Source organism: Buceros rhinoceros, unplaced genomic scaffold (genome assembly GCF_000710305.1).
Source record: "Buceros rhinoceros silvestris isolate BGI_N320 unplaced genomic scaffold, ASM71030v1 scaffold21109, whole genome shotgun sequence".
NCBI classification, from domain to species: domain Eukaryota; kingdom Metazoa; phylum Chordata; class Aves; order Bucerotiformes; family Bucerotidae; genus Buceros; species Buceros rhinoceros.
The window spans coordinates 19,442-40,436 of record NW_010431233.1 but is presented as its reverse complement, the minus strand read 5'-3'; the positions used below and the strand labels follow the sequence as shown (position 1 = coordinate 40,436).

General features: G+C 35.6%; 1 protein-coding gene across 1 annotated transcript in view; it reads right to left on the bottom strand.

Moving 5' to 3' along the window:
* DCAF6 (DDB1 and CUL4 associated factor 6) overlaps nt 1–20,995 on the bottom strand; it is a gene marked incomplete at its 5' end in the record, with an annotated part of 57,159 nt that overhangs the window by 20,731 nt on the left and 15,433 nt on the right. Inside the window, 5 exons of the mRNA XM_010143365.1 lie at nt 2,728–3,049; nt 3,225–3,308; nt 4,120–4,235; nt 7,533–7,638; nt 14,127–14,186. Coding sequence (XP_010141667.1) covers nt 2,728–3,049; nt 3,225–3,308; nt 4,120–4,235; nt 7,533–7,638; nt 14,127–14,186 — 688 coding nt within the window. The remainder of the gene's footprint in view (nt 1–2,727; nt 3,050–3,224; nt 3,309–4,119; nt 4,236–7,532; nt 7,639–14,126; nt 14,187–20,995) is intronic.

The following is a 20,995-nucleotide window of genomic DNA, read 5'->3' as shown; positions in this document are numbered from 1 at the left end:
CTTTGAGCAAAATGTAGGAATGTATTCATGCAGTGCATTGAGGACATGAGGCTGGGTAACTACAAATACAGAGGGAACTGTAGGAACTTGAGAAAGAGAGGTGGGTAGAAATTCAGTAGTAAAATATTGACAGTCATACAGTTCTGAGCTGCCTTCTGGTGAAAGCTAAGAACACATTAATTAGAAATACCAAAGTAGGAAAGACTCCAGTATACTAACTGACCTTGTGTCTGACCACAAGCCACCACTATGAGACAGCCATAAGCAAGAGAGGAGAAGGATATAACTACGGCTCACATGTGTCTCAGAGAATCTTGTCTAGACAAGAGTACTACTCATAACATTAATCCTAGCAAAACCCAAACAGTGCAGCATGAATAATTCTGGTCCACCATATTCACGAAAGAGTGGAACATGGAGAAGCATAGACAGCAACCAGCATGATGGCAGGAATACCACAGATTTTTACTGCTAAAGAGTGAGAAAAACTTGTCACTCTTAGTCTAGGGAGACAAAAGCTGAAAACAGACCAGATGAACATCATTCAGATAATAAGCACCAGGCATGAAAAGATTATTTCAATCAAAAGAGTATGTTAGCACAAAATAAAATGACTAATTTTAGTCAATTTATACCCATTGCAGCTGCAATGCTTTGAGGTAGCCTCCCACTAGTTAAGGGGTGAGGTGGATTTATTATAAGTTTGATCAGTTTATGTAAGGGATTATTTCCTATAACAACTCTTGTAGTAGTAGAGAGGACTTCTAGTTCCTTTTACTCTATATATTCACTCATATTATATATGAGATAAAAACACTAAGATGGCTTATAGCTAGTGTTTAAGACCACCAGTGCTTGCTTTCTGCCTGGAAATCCAAATTCCTTTGAGCGCTCATAGGATGTCTTACTTTTCTTCAATATCTCAGAGGGCATTTAGAAACTCCTGAAACCAGAAGAATACTAGGTAACGTGATGTTAACCTATATTTCACTGCCCAGAAGTTAAACTAGAAAACTTCATTGCTTGCACACACACAAAAGCAGAACAAAATGAATTGGTCAGGCATTAAACCTGAGTAATGAAAGCCTGGAAGCAATCCTAAACAAGTATTGACTCCACAGCAACTTTTGTCAGATTTTATTGGGGTATGAATAAGGGAGCAGGGGGCTGCATATGGGATTTTAATTGTATCATCAATTTAGTTGAACTATCTTTCCTATATGATAATTTTGAACTGCTAGAGAAAGAAATCTCACTGCACACACACAAAAAAACCCCCACGTCAGATGAAGTGTAACTTGATTTAAGACATCCCCACTAGTGAGAAATTGTCACAGCTATATGATACCTGGAAGCATCGTTATTACATTACTACAAAAACTATTACATTGTACAGACGACATAAGGTGCATAAAAAGAAGCTAAGAATCCCTCTCAAAACCAGAAATGGGATTAAAATGGCAGGGCTTTTCACAGGTTGCTCTTCAATCACTGGATTGTAACGAACACTGGCTTTGCAGTGAAAACTATTTCTGTCATTTGATATTTATCTACAATTACTCAGTAGTTCACAGAAACAGATTAAGACAGAATCTGTATATATCAGCTTTTTCATAAAAACTGTCATTGACTGAGCAGAATTTCCTGTGCTGTGTAATAAAAGACGACTTACTGCTCTTGTCACTACTGAGAATGTGGTGGCCTACGATGACTTTTTAACTGAGAATTATTCAAAACCTTTTCTATACACAACTATTAAATTATTTCTGATTTCCTAACGAATACATATTGTAATGCTTCCTGTAGAGAATTTGCACTGCTAGCATATGAAATTAATAGCAAGATAAAGCTGCCATTACAGGATAGGAGTAAAGCTAAGGCAACTGACACTAGATTACATAACATCTGAAATAAGTAAAAAAGGTATTTTCTTAAGTCTAACAATAAAGATCTTGCTTAAATAATTATTACAGTGTTTAAAAAGTCCAAGAATTGAAATTAGTGAACAAAGGTATTAAACCAGCAATATTAAATTGGGGGCTAAGTTTACCGAATGTTCAAACAAGTAGTACAGCTGTTTATATTTTACGAGAAAAAAGTATATGTAAAACTTACTAAATGCCTCTTTTATTAATGATGACAACTAGTAATCTACCTTTTATTTTTACTGTCATGTATACTGATCTTCAATAACCAACAAAAGGAAAAGGTTTACAGAGTTTCTCCTTCAAAGAAAAAGAAGAATGAAAAATTGAACATGTCAGTCTTAATGTATGTATTACAGACAAACACAGCATTGATGAACAACATTTAAAAGCTCTTGCTTTGCCAAAGTAAGAAGGCCTGAAGTGCAGTTGAAAGAAAAAGTAGGTCTCTGTAGCCTGTACACAAATTTATGAACTTTCCATAATTGTAACTACAGGGAGAATAATAAAAAATGAACTGCAAATATTTAGCACTGGAGTATTCAGCAGGCAAGAAATACGGACAAGAAGGTATTAGATTTGCAGGGGCTTGCTGGCTAGAAGGGAAAATACAGGTACACATATATAATTTATACACATAGCTATCTTATCTATAGGCACAGCTCAGCCATCAAGCTCTTGGCTAGTTGTCAAAGAACAACTTATTTAATTAAGGATATGAGGCGTGGGTTTCTAGATCTTCCAAACAAAACAAAGCAAAAGCATTTTGCCAAGAAATAGCAGAGATAAGTATTCCCCTAACCTGTGTCCTGGTCCTCCTCGATACCTTGCCCCTGGGATCAGAACAGGATCATCATCACTGTCATCAGTTTCTTGGAGAGCTGAAGTCCTGGTAGAGGACTCATCTGGAGTTGCAAGCCCTGAGGATTCTGGGTGTGGCTGAGGTTCATCATTTGCAGCAAGAGAGTTGGCAGTGGATTCAGTACTTTGACTTGAAATGTCTTGATTCACACTTTTTTCCAAGCAGGCTTCTTCCTCTACATTTCCAGAGACAGCATCAACATTGGGGCCATTTTCTTCTGGTTGGATTCCAGAACGCTCAGGACCACGTTTATCTGATACAGCTAACAGAAGATAATAGGGAAAATAAGTAACAGCATTAATGATTATAGCCTATTTTAGAAGGTATTACAAATGGTCAGAGGAGTTAAATTATGCATACTGAGATTATATTAGAAATTTAGTTTTTCATTCTCTACTTCATCATATAACTATATTTGAAAGAGTACAGATACATACTTGCTTCAGTCGTCTCTACAGTTTCATCTGTCGTTTTCAGTTCTACAGCACTTGTGTCTTCCTTGTGAGATTCATCAGAAACTCCTGAATGAAACAACTTAGTATTAAATCACATGATTTCATTTAGATACAATTCTATAATGTACACAAATCTAAATGTTACTAGCATGCCTAGATCAAACCAATCAAAGCAATCCCCTCCAAAGTCCACATGTGACTTCACTGAAATCTCAGATGCTAATTACATAAAAGTCAGTATATATAAACCTAGCTAGTTGTCTAGGTCAATACATTAACAAAGAAAAAGGTATTTCTTTCTTGTTCCTTAACATACTTGATGTCCTACGCTATGAGAACTTTAACTGCAAATATAGCATTGATACTCTTGAAACAGATGATCACCTACTGAAAGCTACAGTTTAAGACAGAAATTAACTTGTCCCTCCATTAAAAGAGATATTTTTAAACCCCACCCCATTTCTCTGGAACCAGTCATTTGACTTGAGAGCCCTTTTGACAATGAATTGAGTAAGATAATCACATTTATTAAAATACAGTGAAAGCTTGAAAGAAATGTAACAAAACACCTAGCACTCATTTATGATTGCAAAGTGCAGTTGTTCTATTTTTCAATAAATTTAGGCAGAGTATGACCTTAGGAAAAAAGAATATAGATTTTAGAACCAAAGACAGGAGAAATTGATTTTGTTTATATACTTATCCCAGCTATCTCAGGTTGGTAGCTTTTTCTTTCCTAAAAATTACATGTTCTATTATGGCTGTATTCTGCCTTCATATGCATGTGTATGAGACTCCCATCACATTCAACAGTAGTCACAAACATACGAGAGCAGAATTTTTACCTCAACATTACAGAAATAATGCTCTATCTTACTTGTTTCTTCATGTTCAAGCCCTGACTCTTCCGAGGCTTTTGTTTTTACAGAGTCTTCTTGGCCTTCAGTTTTGCAATGACTTCCACTCCCTCTAGAGCTTGAATTTGTGCTGCTCCTGGCAACATGTAAAAAAAAAATTAGAAATAATGTAAATAGAAAAGACCATTGCAATAGCACAGCCTGACCATCATCATCTTTCTCACTGCAGACTCACAATTCAATGGCTCCTGGCAACGGCTACAACTAAAAAACTTCACAGTGATTTCAAAATTCTCTTTTATTACATCTATCGTCACTCATCTCACACTGTTCTTCTGCATCACAAAACCCTGTTCTCTCCTGCTTTTTTTTTTTTGGAACCTTTAAATGTTTGCTTTTCAAAATAATGTGAAAATTCAAAAGGATTTGGTCTCTTTCACTATTCGTACATTTTTTACATTTATCAATGATCAGAGATCTTATTAAAGGTATTAAAAGGTGTCAGCTGAGCACTAATACATAATCTTATCCCATCCAATTAAAAAATTCCACGTTCTTCACCAATTAACTATCATTCTTTTGAGGCATAGAGTTCTGATACCACCTTTCAGTCCTCTAAATTTTATTATTTCTTACTATAAGCTGCTACTTCAGATTTACTGCCCATTCATGTTTAAATAGTTATTGTGGAACATCAATTTCTGTTTGCAGTAAGGAAAACCATTCCTCATGGTATCTGTAACACTGATGTTCTGAATGTCATCAAAACTAATGATTTTAGAGTCTGGAGAGGACCTCATTTTAGAAAATGTAAAGCCTTGTTCTTGAATGTTCCCATTCTCTCCTATCCCACATCTGTGTTGTGGACTCAAACTTGTGCAAATTGCTGGACAAAAGCAGAAACAAAGATGAGTTATGAGAATCACAAGCATAATTCTCAAAAATTTAGACTGTATTGTTGGAAGTATCTTCTCACCTATGCATGTTATTAATAAAGTATTTTATACGTGTCCTGGTTTTGCCAGGACAGAATTATAGGCCTGCCATGGTGTATCTCATACCATAAAAATCACATTCAATATAAAAGGGGCAAGTTTGCTGAGAAGGGGGCTTCCTGTTGACCCTCTTCCTCTTCCCAAGGACCGCTTTCCTGTTTATTCTGACCACCGTACGTCTGCTAGGCTAAGTATAACTTCGCATACGTCATATGGGCATTTGTTATTAGATTATCTGTTTCATTAAACCCCTTTTCATTTCAACCCGAGAGTCTCCTCTCCTTTTCCCAATCCCCCTCCTTGGCTGGGGAGGGGTCACTGAGTGATAGAGCAACTGCTAACCCTGGACAGGTGCTCAACATAGACAGTACATTGCCAGAAGCAGTACAAATCATGCTTAGGTCAGATTCTTGAGAATCTAGTCTAGATGTTAGTACTTTTATTTTTTACATTAAATAGGATAGCTTTTACTCATCTCGATGACCAATAGTCTGTTTCATTGCTGTACTGGATTTGGAATATGTAGAAAATTTTTGCTGGCCCTTAAAGTATTTCTTCTAAATCAAGAATTTTCAGCATTGTTTCCGAATGGACAGAGAAGAAGGGTACTGCTAGACAGCAAGCCGAGGATTTTTGGTATTTCATCCCTCATAGAGTGTAATAATTTTTATGAACTTAATCACAGTCTAAGCACTACGGGGTAGTTTTGGGGTTTTGGTTTTTTGTTTTGTTGTTTTTTTGTTTTTTTTTTTTTTTGTTTTTTTTTTTTTTTGTTTTTTTTTTTTTTTGTTTTTTTTTTTTTTTGTTTTTTTTTTTTTTTTTACTCTTCGGAATCTACTTTTTAGCTCTATGCTAATTTATATTCATGTATTACTGTGCTTTAAGTTTTACTTAAATGTAACTTAAATGAAAAATAACATTTATTTTTCACACCAGCAGTTGCACATAGAGGGTGTTGTTTAGAGAGCAAAGTAACACCCTGTGCTTTTGTGACATAAAGCTCTACTATCTGCTTTCACTGTAATATATATTGCAGGTTTTCTGTTTCCCCAGTTCTCTGCATAACCTTTCTTTGAACCTCTGCCAATTTGAATTGGTTTTCTTGAATGCATGACAAAGATTGCATACAGCATTCTATGTCACATAGCAAAGCAGAGTTGAGCAGATGCACCAGTAATTCTTATCCTTGGCTGAAGTCTCCGAGATGGTGACATCTACGAGATGTCATACTTGCCTTTCTAGTAGCTGCATTATATTGAGAATGAAGTCACTGGTAGATCCATGTCTTTTCCATTTCATTTTCACAACACTCCAAACCTTCAGATAAGCTTGTTGTTATTTGTTCTCAACTGCATCATTGGATGCAATATGTAATTGCATCCTATTTCTGTTACTCCATTCTCCAGCACAATGGTTTTAGTTTGCCTCTGAACTGACAATGCATTGCAACTTTGTCTCGCTAGGAAATGCTAAATGCAGAATTAGTTAAAAGCATTACAGCACAACTAATTCTTTCAAAAGCTTGCTGGATTTGGGCTCTAGATCAAAATACAGTCTGATAGATTGGTTGAACATTACTATCACAGTATTTCAGAGTCACACAGGCAAAATCCTCATTCTTGTGAAAACACACAGATGACTGTTAAAATTTTCCAAACCCCTATGGGTGAGGTTTTATGTCTAAAAAGAGTAGCTAAATGTGGTGGGGTTTTTGTTTCCCCAGAAACAAATGCCAGCAAACATTTCTACTTACTGTCTTCTACAATGATTTTGATAACATAAGCAAAGGAATAGAAGTAAGAGGAGATAAAATAAGGATTGTTGTTTTGGGAGATCCTGAGATGCTCAGTGTAGTGATAGACTGCAATACAACACCAAATAAGTCAGGCCAGTTAGACACTATGGGTTGTTTATTCGAAAAGGATGTCATCACTGTAATATCTAAGCAGTCCACAAAGTTGACATCTTAACCACATGCATTCATCAACACTCCTTGGACACAGAAATAGTAATTTTACCATTTTACAACTCAGGAACTGTGCCATAGAAAGCCTAAGAATACCATATGAGAAGTCCGGTAGAGCAAAGAATTAAGTGCTAGCCCCTGTGAACCACCTTTGCAACACTGTACTACTTACTGCTTCAGTAAGATAGTAAACAGTAATATTATGCTAGGGTTTGATGAAGGTAGTATGTTTCAAATTATGTTAGCATTAAAAAGATTCACAGGTAATATCACAAAAACACCTCTTGCATAAATCTCATGTTAAAGTATGACTGTCTCTTACATTCTGAACACATTAAGGACTACAGACATTTCAAATGGTCTATATACGTCTAAAAATATACATATAACCATACGGAAAAATAATTTATCTGTATCTATGCTAGATGAATGTTAGCCATACGTGCAGTCAAAACCAAAATTAACTTCTTACCACTCATCAGTGAAGTCCAGTTTTATCGTGCTTGTAGTCGTTCCTTCTGTACTGTAGTGCAAACTTAAAACTGGTTCACCTGTTCCTGTTCGTGGCTTATCACTCTCTGTAAATACGGGGTTGATAAAGTTTGGATGGGCATCAGTAATATACATAAAGCTGTTATAATTCTGAAGATTCATTTACTTATCCTAACAAAGGCCAAATGTGGTAGTAACATGTACAATGTCTATTTAAGATCTCTTGCAGCCCAAGCAAAAAGTTTGTTGCAGAGAAAACACACCAAACTTGAAATGCTTTAAAAATGGTCTAAAATTATTTGTATTTATAAGAGCAAAGAAGATGCTGTCACTCAACATGCAGGTAAAGCTGTAGATAGGTATGTGTACACTCAATTTTACCCTTTTTCTGTCAAGTATATTAAAAAGAAGAATATAAAATGTTTTTGGAAATGGTGGTAATTCTTTTTTTGTCTCAGTAGATACACACGAGTAAAGATTATGAGGTCTAGAAAAATCATCATCCTCTCTACTTTTTTTCTGTTTATAACCCAGTTAACTACCGATATCCTTAAACCTGCTGCAAAACTTTCAGCTAGTTGTCATAAAAACACAGTTTTGAGAGCTTCAGGTTTAGAAAAAACCTTTCATATTATAACAACTATAGGTGGTCAGGGAGAACTTGCAAAATTAACTATTCATGATGTCCAAAAGCAACAGCCATGAATCAAATTGAAAACCACTGCACGTCTGTCGAACATCTGCATGTATAGTTTTAAGAATGTTCAGTGGGCTCCTTCAAAACAGAACTGCTCAATAACATCTGTCCACCCACCACCCTTCAGTGTAATCCCTGGTCACAATCAAGGCACAATTGCCATTAATACTGATGTTGGCCTTGGGCAATACTAAAAAGTTAATGGAAAGTACCATCGGACTAAGCCTTACTACAGAGGTGCCACTCTCTCAGACAGGAGAGTTTACCTTGTATTTGGCACCACTTAAATGACTGCTAAGTAGCCTGTGTAGTCCTGCTTTTCATGAGTGCTGAGCTTTTTATCTCAGGACAAAAGCATAATGTACTGTCTTTGGTTTAAAGAGTGCAGAAATTTGACTGTAAATATACTCAAAGTATTTGCAGCAGACTGACACTTACAAAATAGTAAAGGCTTCATATCATCTTTGGGTAAACTTCAATCAAAACCTAATGTTCAATTCAAGCACAAACCTACAAATTCCCAAGGAAAAAGGCTATTATTAAACAGTAATGGCTACAATACTGCCACAGGATATTTATTTAAAACAAACAAACAAACAAACCACAATTAAGTTATAGGAACTATGAAATACAAATAAGAATTTAACCTAGCAATCAATGCTCCTATTTTTAAGTCTACTCACAGGATCAGAGCAGTGATCGGCTATTCCAAAGAACTTTAAATATTTATTTCTACATAATCTCAATATAAATTAAAAAGAGAAAAAAACCCAAGAAACCCTGTAAGAAAAAATAAAATATTTTTATGGGAGAGAGAATTAACCAATCACAACTGTGAACCTAATCATACAAAAGGCATGGGCCTCATTCTACAGAAAGAAAAGCTCATAGCCTCTCTAAAAAAATGGTTCCAGTTACACTCTTGCTCGAGCAGAGCAAGGATAAAATTGATCAAAAGCAAGGTTTCCAGTTCCTGAAGTAAACTGAATAAGAAACTAAACAAATTTAAGAAAATATTTTATAGTGGTGTATAGAGAGATTTTGAAGAAAAATTACATGTTCTTAACCAAACAGGTGCTTTATTTTTCTGGCAACCTATCAGCAAGCATATCTTAGTTTAAAAATCTGTTCAAACTTTGAGCATTCCTTCCTAAGCAAGTACAAATTCTGATTGTTCCAACATACTGCTCAAGTTGTCAGGAGCTGGACACAAAGTAAAAAATTATGTAGTTGTAGAATTCTTTACCATCCTTGTAATAGGTACAGACAAGACATGCCTTTGAATTATGAACCCAGATAGGTAAAGAAAGACAACTTATTGCCTTGAACAGTCCAAGTCAGCCACCACCGACTACACTGTAAGTTGATACAGCTATGCAAGATTTACTTCAGCATGAAAGTGGTTAATGTTACTGACCAAAGTGACCAAACATCACTATCCTATAATGAACCTAACTGAATATTAGACTTGTGTTATAAAGCTCAGATCATAACAGTGCTTTCCTGTCTTAAAATCTCAGCATAAAAAAATCGAACGAAGAGGCATAAAGACTGTCTTCTGACTATCCTTATTGTGGAAGCAAGTCTCATATTTGTTCACACTCAAAAAGCTGGAAGAATTGCTGCAGACTTATCCAAAAACACCACTAACAGAGAAGTTATTTTTATGAACTTCCAGTGACAGCTGTTAAACTATATTGTACAATAGCTTTTTCTTAAATCTACAACAACATGAGCTATAATTTGTACTGGGTCAGGTTTTTTTCTTTAAATTAGCTTTAGGGCATGAAATTGACACTAGTAAGAACAAGAAACTTCTTAAAACACAGATGAGTCAAGAATCTGATAATAAACCGCACAGAATTAGCTGTATAGTTCACTATTTTATATTAAACTTTCACTGCTAATGAAAGCTGAATGGGAGCCTCTGTAAATAAAGCTAATAAGCTTTGCCTAGTATGTAATTGAACATTCTTTTAGAGAAGGCACATTAAATCCAGGAGTCGTGAACTCTTTGTTTTCAAGAAGAACTATGTGATTGTCAAAGACTGACTAGCTGAGAATGAAGCACTGTTCTCTTTCACTAGCTTCACCCCATCAGGTCAAATCTACTTCACATTGATTAAAAAAATGAAGCAAAAAGGAGGAAAAGCTGTATAGCTTCTATGATTTAGGGAAACTAAAGATTAAATTATAGGCAAAACTATTAAATTTGAATGCAAACTCTAGTAGGATAATAATGGCTCCAAGAGAAAGTTGTAGCTTGTCAACATCTTACTAAACTCTATTCCAAATTCCTCAAAAATACCATAAAACTTTACTTAGATTTTACAGCCAAATACATTATACTTTAAAGATACTATCAACAACTTACAGTTTTATTTCAGAAGCAACCCTGTCCTAGAACAAACACTTCCACGAAATGGTCCATTCTCCAGGTGTCTACAGGAGAAAGGTACTTTAAAACTACACCTCTTAAAATTGAAGAAAAAATTTCATTCACAACCTTATTAAAAAAAAAAAACCACGCCACAACTGAAAGCAATATCCCTCACACACATCTTTTCCCTTAGAAAATGAACCTGTGCAAGTGTAACTTCACAAAGATCAGAGCTCTTAAGTACAAAATGGTAAGTGCACAAAGACAGGTTTACAAATTGCATTAGCCAGTTAAACTAATATCATGAGTAACTTCTGTCTAGTTTCCCACATCTCAAATGCTGCCCTTTTTACTAGTCTACTGGCAACCCTCCCAAAAAGAGGACAGATGACCTTTCATGAAAAACTTCTGAAATAATTCCTATCCAGCACTAATCCTGATCTCCTCATAAGAGTATCAGCTTTGTACAATCTGAAGACAGGGTTATATTATGGGTGAAAAACAAATAGACTTACTTCTGAAAGGCAAAAAATTGATCCAAAGAGGACAAAATAAGTGGTGTATTTCAGAAAACAGGATTTCCTTGGGAAGGCTTAGTACATGAAAATTCGTGAGAAGTAGCTGAACTCAGAGGGAAGGGTGGAGATTCCTTCATCTAGTGAGGAATACTGACTTACTGAACAATGTTACACTGATACCAGTCAGTTTAAGGCAGAATGACATCTAAGCGAAGACCAAAAATAAAATTCTTTGGACCAGCCTAGTCAATAGCCAAAGGCATATGATTTCTTTGTCTAGGTGACTCCTATACTAATTAGATACAGTACTGCACTTTATCGAAGGAAGCAGTACAGACCTCACTGTGCCTTACAACGAATAACAGGTTTGTAATTCTTGAACTTGTACCTGCTGAGCTCACTATAGATCTGGAAAGCTCTATATGCATACCAACACACAACCAGTTCACCTGACTGGGAGGCAGAGCTAATTAGGTGGATATAACATATGCCAATACAGTTTCAAGAGCAGCATTTATGAGGAACTAACTCTCCCATAGCTGACATACCAGCTTGTTCTGAGACAGCTCAAGTATCTATAATGTAGCACTGTAAAATCCAGTATGGACATCACCATAAGGAATTACTAAACCCTCCCACTAACTTGTAAATATCTAGAAATATCAGTAATCAGGATGGCTTCTGTGTACATAGGAAGTAGGATTAAGATGGTATGGGATGCATACACACATTTACACTTCAAAGTTATAGAGCTAGTTCTCTGGCTTCACGTTGCTTCTTTAATCATACCAATTCAGGCAGTACCTAACAGTCATAACATTGCCTTCACACTACAACAAATCTAACAGCCACCCTCTGTTATTACAATCACTGTAAAAAAAATTAAATCCCACTGTACATCACTGTGATCCATTTGAAACAATTTTGTGCAGAGAATGACATATAGCTTCTGTTGGACTGTCAGAATAATAGCATTATAAATGTGTATGTTTGTAATAAGCATGAAAATATCTCTAACTCCAGAAACAATCTTAAAACATAAATGCCAGGTAAAGAAACTGGACCAACAGAAGGCAACTGATTCAGTACCAAATTGAGATAGGAATACAAAAGAAAAAGCATTTCTATATAAAAAGAACTGATATGACTTCCTTCATTAGCTACTCACACTTTCTTTTTTGAGATTTCTGTTCAAATATGAAGTGAAACTAATGCAGTTTAAAAATCTAACAGGATCTCAGCAAATTGTTATTTCTGGTTATCATTTGGACAACAGATTTCCTAATAAGTTACCTCCTTTTCCCAGTTCCTAGTTTTCCAAACTGTTTCTTCAGGTGATGCTTGCCATCACAACAAAAAAACCCATTGCCTTAAAACAATCAGAGAACTGGTCTACCAATAAAGTCTGAATAAACAAATGTTTGGGGGTTTAGGTTTGGGATTTTGTTGTTGGTGGTGTTTTTTAACATTAAAAAACCTGATGTGCTTTTATGAGAAGAAACCTCTTCACATTAGTTCAAGTGATTTCTCAATGCAGGTAGAAATTATTAGAAAAAAATCCCAAGAGTCTGTAACAGCTATGCGTCTATTACTACTATGCAATTAACAACAGTAACACGCAAACTAGTTTTTAAGGCAACTGATCCTGCTTAAAGAGGAATTGGATGCAGATTTGGAACTGATTTCTGGGACCAAAACTTCTGTCTTTGCTATCTTTGTTGTCAGATGGGCTTAATTCACAACTTCATGGAACAATTTATCAGTTTTTCAAAATTCTTGCAGTTCTAAGAACATACAGACTTTCAATGTTAATTCTAGTTCACTCTACTCTTATCAAATAATGCTTTATTCTGAGTTCATAACAGAGATCATAACTTGGCCACATAAGCAAGTTTTCCAGGTAAACCTGTCTATTGAAGTGATGTAGACTACTGAACCATGAATAATAAGCAAATTTACACAATGAGGTTTAAGGCTATTTCATCACAGAATGTAATTCCACAAAATGAATTTATTTTGTCAATATAAAACATGGCTTGATCTTTTTTCAATGTTTTGGCATCCTAAAATAAACCATAACCTTAACAGTTGCCAAACAGACTAATTTTCAGAAATGGAATTTTAAAACTGCATTCTAGTTTAGAATGTGAAACAAGATGAATCAGCCAGCTCTTCTGTGGGGTTTGAAATATTAAATCTCTACAGAGGCTTTGACATGGAAGTAAGCATAATGCAGAGTGTATGGAAATCTATTTTATTTTTTACCATCTATCACTCATTAATTATTCAGATATAAATACTCACTATAGATGACATTGCTTCAGCTGGAATAGGGTCACCTATGGCCCACTTCACTGCTCACAATTTTAAGACTCATGAACGATGGGCACAGAGAATGATCACAAGCATTCGTTCTATCACCCGCCCATAGGGCATCTACAGAGAAACACTAGCACTTGTTTAGCAGAAGGTGTGTAGAGCAAGGGTTTACAGAGGTAAGATGCACCTAAGTGCCGTAAGTGCTCTTCAGTTACTCAAACTGTGCAAGTATAACAAAGTTGCACATCTCTCTTGTATAAGATAAAATAATTTAGCATTATATGAATAAAAGTTACCTCAATCTTGCTATTTGCACTTTGATCCAAGAACCATTCAGAAAAAGACTTTAAAGAATTAATTTTACTTTGCATTTAAAAAAAAATTCAAAATGTCTGTAGAGTACATAAGACATTTACTGTCCTACATTGAACGCATTAAGAATTGAGCATAGGATGGCTTTTGAAAGCAACAATTAACCTTACTCTGTTACTCATATTGAAAGTTAAATAATTAATGAGTTTGCAGCAGATCTGCTTACAGAATTCTACTTTATGTAGATGAACAGCAATTTTAGACTGTTTATCATCATGAAAGGCAATTTTAAAAGGAAGCATTGCAATCGACTATGGCTGGGTATAGTGCATTTCCTGTCACACGCACCCTGTTGCTCATCAAGTGACATGGATCCAAGCTGTTTGTTAACCACAGAAGAAGGAGAATCTGAAACAAAAATGAGATTTCAACTTAAAACATAAGCAGCAGAGAACTGCACAGCAATGTCACGATCATATGTTAGTTGAAAATAAAAAATAAAAAGCAGCAACATAAGAAAGCTTTGGGTTTGTTTTATGAGCAGCCAGCCATATTGCATTTTCTAGGCATGACAGAAGAAAATGCCACTTGTTTCAAATTATTATGTATTTCTTTAGGTAGTCATCAAATAGTCTGAGGTTTGCTGACACGTTGATATTAAAAATGCCAGTCCATTACCAAAGATTTTACTATGTTCTTCAAATTTCTAACATGTCAGGAAAAACACTGAAGAGTCATGACTCCTACATCCTTTGTTCCAACTACCAAATGACACTACTATTTCAAACGAGTACTAAATATAAATCTCAGAATATTTATACTTCAACATAAAATGGCATACCAGTATCTTCAATATTTATTCCTACGAGCATAAAATGTAAAAGATGAGACTGTTTACAGCATATAGACCCTCTTTAAAACATTAAAGCACCAAAATACACCCCAGTCATATGACAATCTGGTAGTTTTGCATCCTAGATGCTATACCTCTGAGGCATGTGATGACTGAGGACATATCTTCAAGAGTTTATCAAAGTACCGCACCAGTCAGCCTTATAAAAATCCTCACAGAAGAAAAAAAAAAAAAAAAAATAAACCCCCAAACAAAAAACCCCCTAAAACTTAATGGTTAAGTGCATTTTTTTCCACTGGACACTACAAGTAAATAACTATCACCAACACTCCATTCATTGTGCAGAAAAATGACATATGCCATGTTCAGTATCTTCTGTAAGTCTATTTTCCTTGTCACCTCTGAAGACCAATCTTACTTCTGTGTTGTAAGATGAACTGATGTACATAAATTAATGCAGTATTTCAAATATATTGGCTAGGCTACCATATCGTAAATAAATTCATGCTAAACTACAAGGATTTAATATCCTGTATTATAAACTGAGTCATAGTCTGCCAACACCACTGCACGCTAAAGGATTTTTAACATAAATTTAAATCCTAGACAAGGAGAGCAATGAAATAACACATGCTTTCCTACAGGAAGCTCATTTCCAGGTTTGGGCCAAAATCACCAGTGACCTACTTTGTAGAACAGCCTGTCAAAATGACAAAGCTCATTTAAATATATATCCTCAAATGATACTTCATTCCCAGACATTGGTGCAAGAAGCACAGTCCATTCCTTCATTACACCAATACCTACCATAGGGGAGGGGAGGACTGAAGAACAGAGACGAGGAGAGTCTGAGACAAGCTCAGTGTGTTTTGGAGGCTGGCTTGTTTTGCTAAGTGGCCTTATACATTTTATTTCCCTAACTGGGAAACATAAAATTAGTCCTGTTTTGTTTTTCCCTTTATTCAGCCACACCGATGCCTTGCATCAAGCACACATAAGCCAGAATTTATCAAGATGGGATGTAGCTCTTATGTATGAGACTTGTAACATTAATATATTTCACTTTGCAAAACTTAAGTGTGCTGTACATACAATTTCTAATTTAGAAGTACTTAGGGTGGCATTTTTTTATTGGAGTAGCAATCTACTTTTTAGAGCATAAATCAGAGCAAAACGCTGCTGTAAAGACACACCGTCATAAGATTATCTACTTGTATTCCAGCTGACTCAGCACAGAAACTGGTACACCTCTCTGAAGGGCAGGCTGGCTTTGACCCACAGTTCTGTAGCCCATGACTGGGATTAACTTGTATCAAAAGTGCTAAGGGAACGGGAGGTCTTGGACAGCAAGCTGAGAAGTCTAATGACAAAAGACAGTGATTCTCAGTCGCACTCTGTTCTTGCACTTTAATCCTTGCTCTAAGTTTATATGTCATTTTTAAAAAGGCATATCATGCTGCCAAATGTTTTACCTGACTGGAAAAGCTAACCTCGCCAGCTCTTTAATTCAGACCAAGACGAACAGAAGAAATATGACTGAAGTAACATATTTTCATTATAAACTTAAGGAATTACATTTACTACCCTTATCAGCACGTCTAAATTTTATTAAGACCTCACATTATACAAAAGTAAGAAAGAAGTAGGTATGTTTTACCATGCGCATCATTCAATCACAGCAAGTGAAAATGAAAAATTTTCTAGGTAGTAGTCCATACCAATGCAGGCTTAAACCTTCCACATTTCACTATTATTTTGATGTCTTCTTACAGCTTTGTGAATGCATTTCACTTGTAATATAAGAAATTTTAAACAACATTTAGGAGGTGTCCTAAATATGCCAATTAACCTGGTTAAGAAAAAAACTCACTTTTTTTCCCCCCTCCTTTTTCAAGATCCCTGAAACCACAGATCACCAGCACCCCTTGAAGTGGTGCTGCAGTCTGGAATCCCACACCTCAGGCAGGGAAATAAACATGACCACGAAACCAGCCTAGAGAAGTTCAGGTAAGTGCCTCTTTTTTTAATATATGGCCTTGTTTTGTAAAAATTGTGAAAAAGTACTTTCATCATTTCTGATAAAGCTTTTGAAAAAAGTATTACCAAAACTGTGCCATATAGTTAAAAAAACAAACAAAAAACCAAACTCTTACCTGAGCCTTCACTGGGCTGGGTCTGCATCCCAATGCAGTTCACCACTGGCTGTAATTTCACCAGTACACTCTAAACTGGAACACCACTTAGAGGGAACTGGAGATTCATAAATTTGGGGAACCTCAAACAGAAAATAGAAAATAATTTTAAAGTCAATTCTGTGCTGAAGGATCTTCCTATAGTTTGGGCAATCAGCACCCGACTTCATCAAAATAGTAGCATGCCACCTCTATTGTTTTGGTTAAAAAAAAAAATTTTTTTTCTCCTTATATCACGGTAATACCAGCTCCAGTGAGAGATTCAGGCCTGAAGCAATGAGACCTGTTCTTAAAGTCCTAAATATGGCACATATAGTGGGCCTTAATCTAAGAAATGAAATATTTGTTTTAATAACTGGGAATAATTGCTTTGCACAGTGAATAAGCTCTCAGTTACATATTCTGGACTTCAGATAGACACAGTTCTACATCTCGGTGTTTACAAAGATGCAAAGAATCTAGTAAGAAAAACTGCAGTCATCCACTTGTTCTTCGCAGTTTTAACACTGAAAAGAAGGTCCACTTGAAACACGCTGTCCATAGAGACTTTTGAAACAATGAAAATTTTAAAAACAAATCAATTCAATGCGTATCATAGGTTCTCCAATATGTCAGCATGCACATGTATAGATCTTTATTCCACAAAAAATGTAGTCTAAATCAAATCAATTTTTTCCTCAAAAAAGAAAGGTTCACATTACTTCCTATTTTTGTGGGTATAATGATGCCTATCAACCGCTACAGGAACCCCTGAGGCACAGCGATCTATAATACTTTTTTTTTTTTTTTTTCTTTTTCATATCAAGCTCGGTTGGTTCATGCTTCTGTAGCTTCTTAAATTGCATTTGATTCACATAAAGTTCTCAAAAAGAGGAATGACATGGGTAATGGTCATGCATACATGGCATATCAGCACTGGGCCAAGCCGCAATAACAATAGGTTAAAAAGGTTTATTTTCCTTGTAGTCTGCATATAGCACATACGCAACCGTATATAGCACATATATACTGTTTAAATACTGCTCAGGATCTAAATGTTATGAAATGCCACAAAAACATGAGTAAATCAAAACTAGGATTTGAGAAAGTATATAATAAACTAAAAAAACCAAAAAACCTTACCATAGTTCCCTAATTAAAGTGGCTATCAAAAAAATCTGAATCTGTTCAATACCTAAGCAAAGGCTTGAAGACAAAATAGACCCGATACCTGCAGCATATACTGTTTCTAAAACTCTGCCAAATTTACACAATACTTATGAGAGGTATCCACTAAAACAAAGTCTCTTTGCCATCTGAGGGTGAAGTATCTTTTTCCTCAATGTTAAAACACCCCCCTGCCAATCACTACTCAGTTAACTCACTTTCACGTTCAACAAGATAAACTTTTGACCATGTTTTTCTAAGGAGTGAAGGTTAACTATTACAGATACAGCTTACAAGTCCTCATGTAACTATCACAAGTCCTTAGACCAGGAAACAGAATAATTACTGTACAGTCTAATTTTCTCTTAAACCTGTAAAAACTTTCAGCTCTTGACATTTTCTACTGGTAATTTCTTATACGGCTGGAGAAATAGCTTTAGTCTCACACTGAATCCCCCCCAAAACTTCAAGTGTAAGTTACACGAATTTTGCCAGAGAACTTGCAGCCCTGTGCCAGAGGCTATGACACCATAGTGTCAGACACATATTAGGGTTTAAATTCTTATTTGAAAATTTGCAACTAGTATGTGCCTGAAAACTGAACATCTGCTTCAAGACAAAGCTTCAAATACAACCTGGCAAAAAAAAGATAGATTGTCTCTGTATGGGAATTTATTATTTAAAAACCAAAAACAACCCCCCACAAACTAAACTTCTTTTTCTTCTACCACATTTCTCAAATGCCAGGGTTGGAAAACAATTATCTCTACGAAGAAGCAACAGACCAAAAATCTGCAGTTCTAATTTTCCAAAGAAATAGATTGCAGATACACATCTTGCAAAAAATAAGTCTTGGGAGGTCAGAAAAAGGGAACAAAACAAAGTAACTTGCATAAAAAGAAATGAGCAAATACAGAGAATATTCCCATGTCCAGAATACAGAAATCTTCAAAAGTAAATAGACAATGCAAGAGTGATCTGGATTCCCCAATTAAAAGAATTAAGTTTCATTTGTTCCCTCCCAAAACAGTAGAAGGAGGAATACAAGGAAAGAAGCTGATGAAGCACAAGAGCTATTTCTTGTATTTATAAATAGAAGTAGAAAGAAAAAGATACTGTAATCTTTTATCAAATTTCTTGAGGAATAATTGACCAAACACTTTAAATGCTTAAATTTTATTTCCTCATTTAAAAATCTTCCACTGTCTATGATGCTGAAGGTAACAAATTCCACCAATCAGACCAAACAGCAAAAAGATACACATCCTAACAAGTTGGATATCAGGTAGCAAATCTGACTGCTCCCTTTCCTCTCCCCAGAAATAAATGTTTCTATAGTGCTAAGTCAATCTATCTTTCAAACAATTACTTAATAAGTAAAATGGTTACATTCGCAAAATCACTGTCATCACAGGAAGAATGGAGTAACTATCCAAGTACTAGTTTTCTCCAAGGCTATGTGTGTGTTCTGTGGTTCCCTGGTAATCCCAAACAAAATGATCAGACCTTCCTATTATTCCCTTAGAATCTGAAGCACGTGGGAACAAAAATCTCTGGGAGGCAGTGATGTGGGATCCAAACTAATTACAATGCATCTCTGACTCCTAGCAAAGCAATTACTCAGCTTAAACATTTGTGTCAATACAGGTCCTACAGTATGGTGGCCCACAAGCAACTAGGAGTAAAGAATTACATTGCATCCTTGAAGGAGCACTAAGAAAGAGATGGGTGAGACCAGCATCAAGCGAAACCAAAACCAGTATCAAGAGAAACCCAGACCAGCACACATTTCACAGGTAGTAAGATATCCACAGATTTAACTCCAGGTGAAAATTCTCAGGTATGGTTGGAACCGAACTTTTTTTTCCAACTCCAATTCAATGGGAAACAACTTAGTAAAAAAAAGAATTGTTTTTAAGTCATTCAGAAAAGAAAATGGAAGATCAAGATCTATTGACTGAAAGTCTTGGCTATGGTTTTGCCTCAGTCAATACATATCTTTTAGTCAGTAAATTCTAATGTTCAATTTGCTGAAAAAAAAAATTGGTAGCTTTTTTAGGTAGATTTTTTTTTCCATGGCAGGAAACTACAGCCACCTACAAGAACACTGCTACCGCTGTTCTCCTCCTACAGGTAACAGGTACCTATGGCCACCACTCCTACGAAAAGCACACATCTCTCCAGGATTTACTGGCTTCCAAATATTCTGAAAACTTACTGTAGAATTTTCTAGCGTAGGAAGTTACTCAAAACTCAAGAACTACATATTGTAAGTAGAATAATAGCTGCTGTTATATCAAATTGTTCCGTAAGTCTCCAGATAAACAGACTGAACTATAGCAAATCAAGCTGTCAATGTGACACAATCCTTACAAGTAATTTAGCCACACCTCACCCATCACAGAATTCGTCCATATAAGAAGAATGGCTAGACATTATTTCTCAGCACAAAACATGCTGATTTCCCATACCGCATGCAGCTTACTCATTTTTACATGATGCCATGACAAAGTCTGCTTCAAGTTTATGCTTTAGGGTTTACCTTTTTATTCATAAGCATGCTTCTAACCTAACTTTCTCAAATATGTCTCTTTTTATTATAAACATCTCCAAGGCTTTCTTGTAATAATTTTTAGTCTCAGTAAGACAAAAGAAAGGGGATGGTGAAATGAATAGCCACTCTGTTCAAAAAAGGAGAGCATGTCTGGGAACTTTGGCTTGTTACAAGTATTTTCACTATACTTACTGTAAAACCATATCATTTAAGAGTGCCAAAATTCTGATTTAGAACATATGCTAAATCAAAGCCAAGTCTTAAATGTTACTATCAGATACAATTAACACCAAAATGCAGTTTCAAATATGTAAGTACTCTAGTCGGGATACAGCAATTTCTTGCTCAACCGGTCTAAAAAACATTGCACGTACCTGATACCAAGCACCTAGGAAACCTTCTCCATATAGTATTGTTTAGCTATATGATACAAACACATTAGATAAATGAAAGCTGTCAATATTACTCTTTC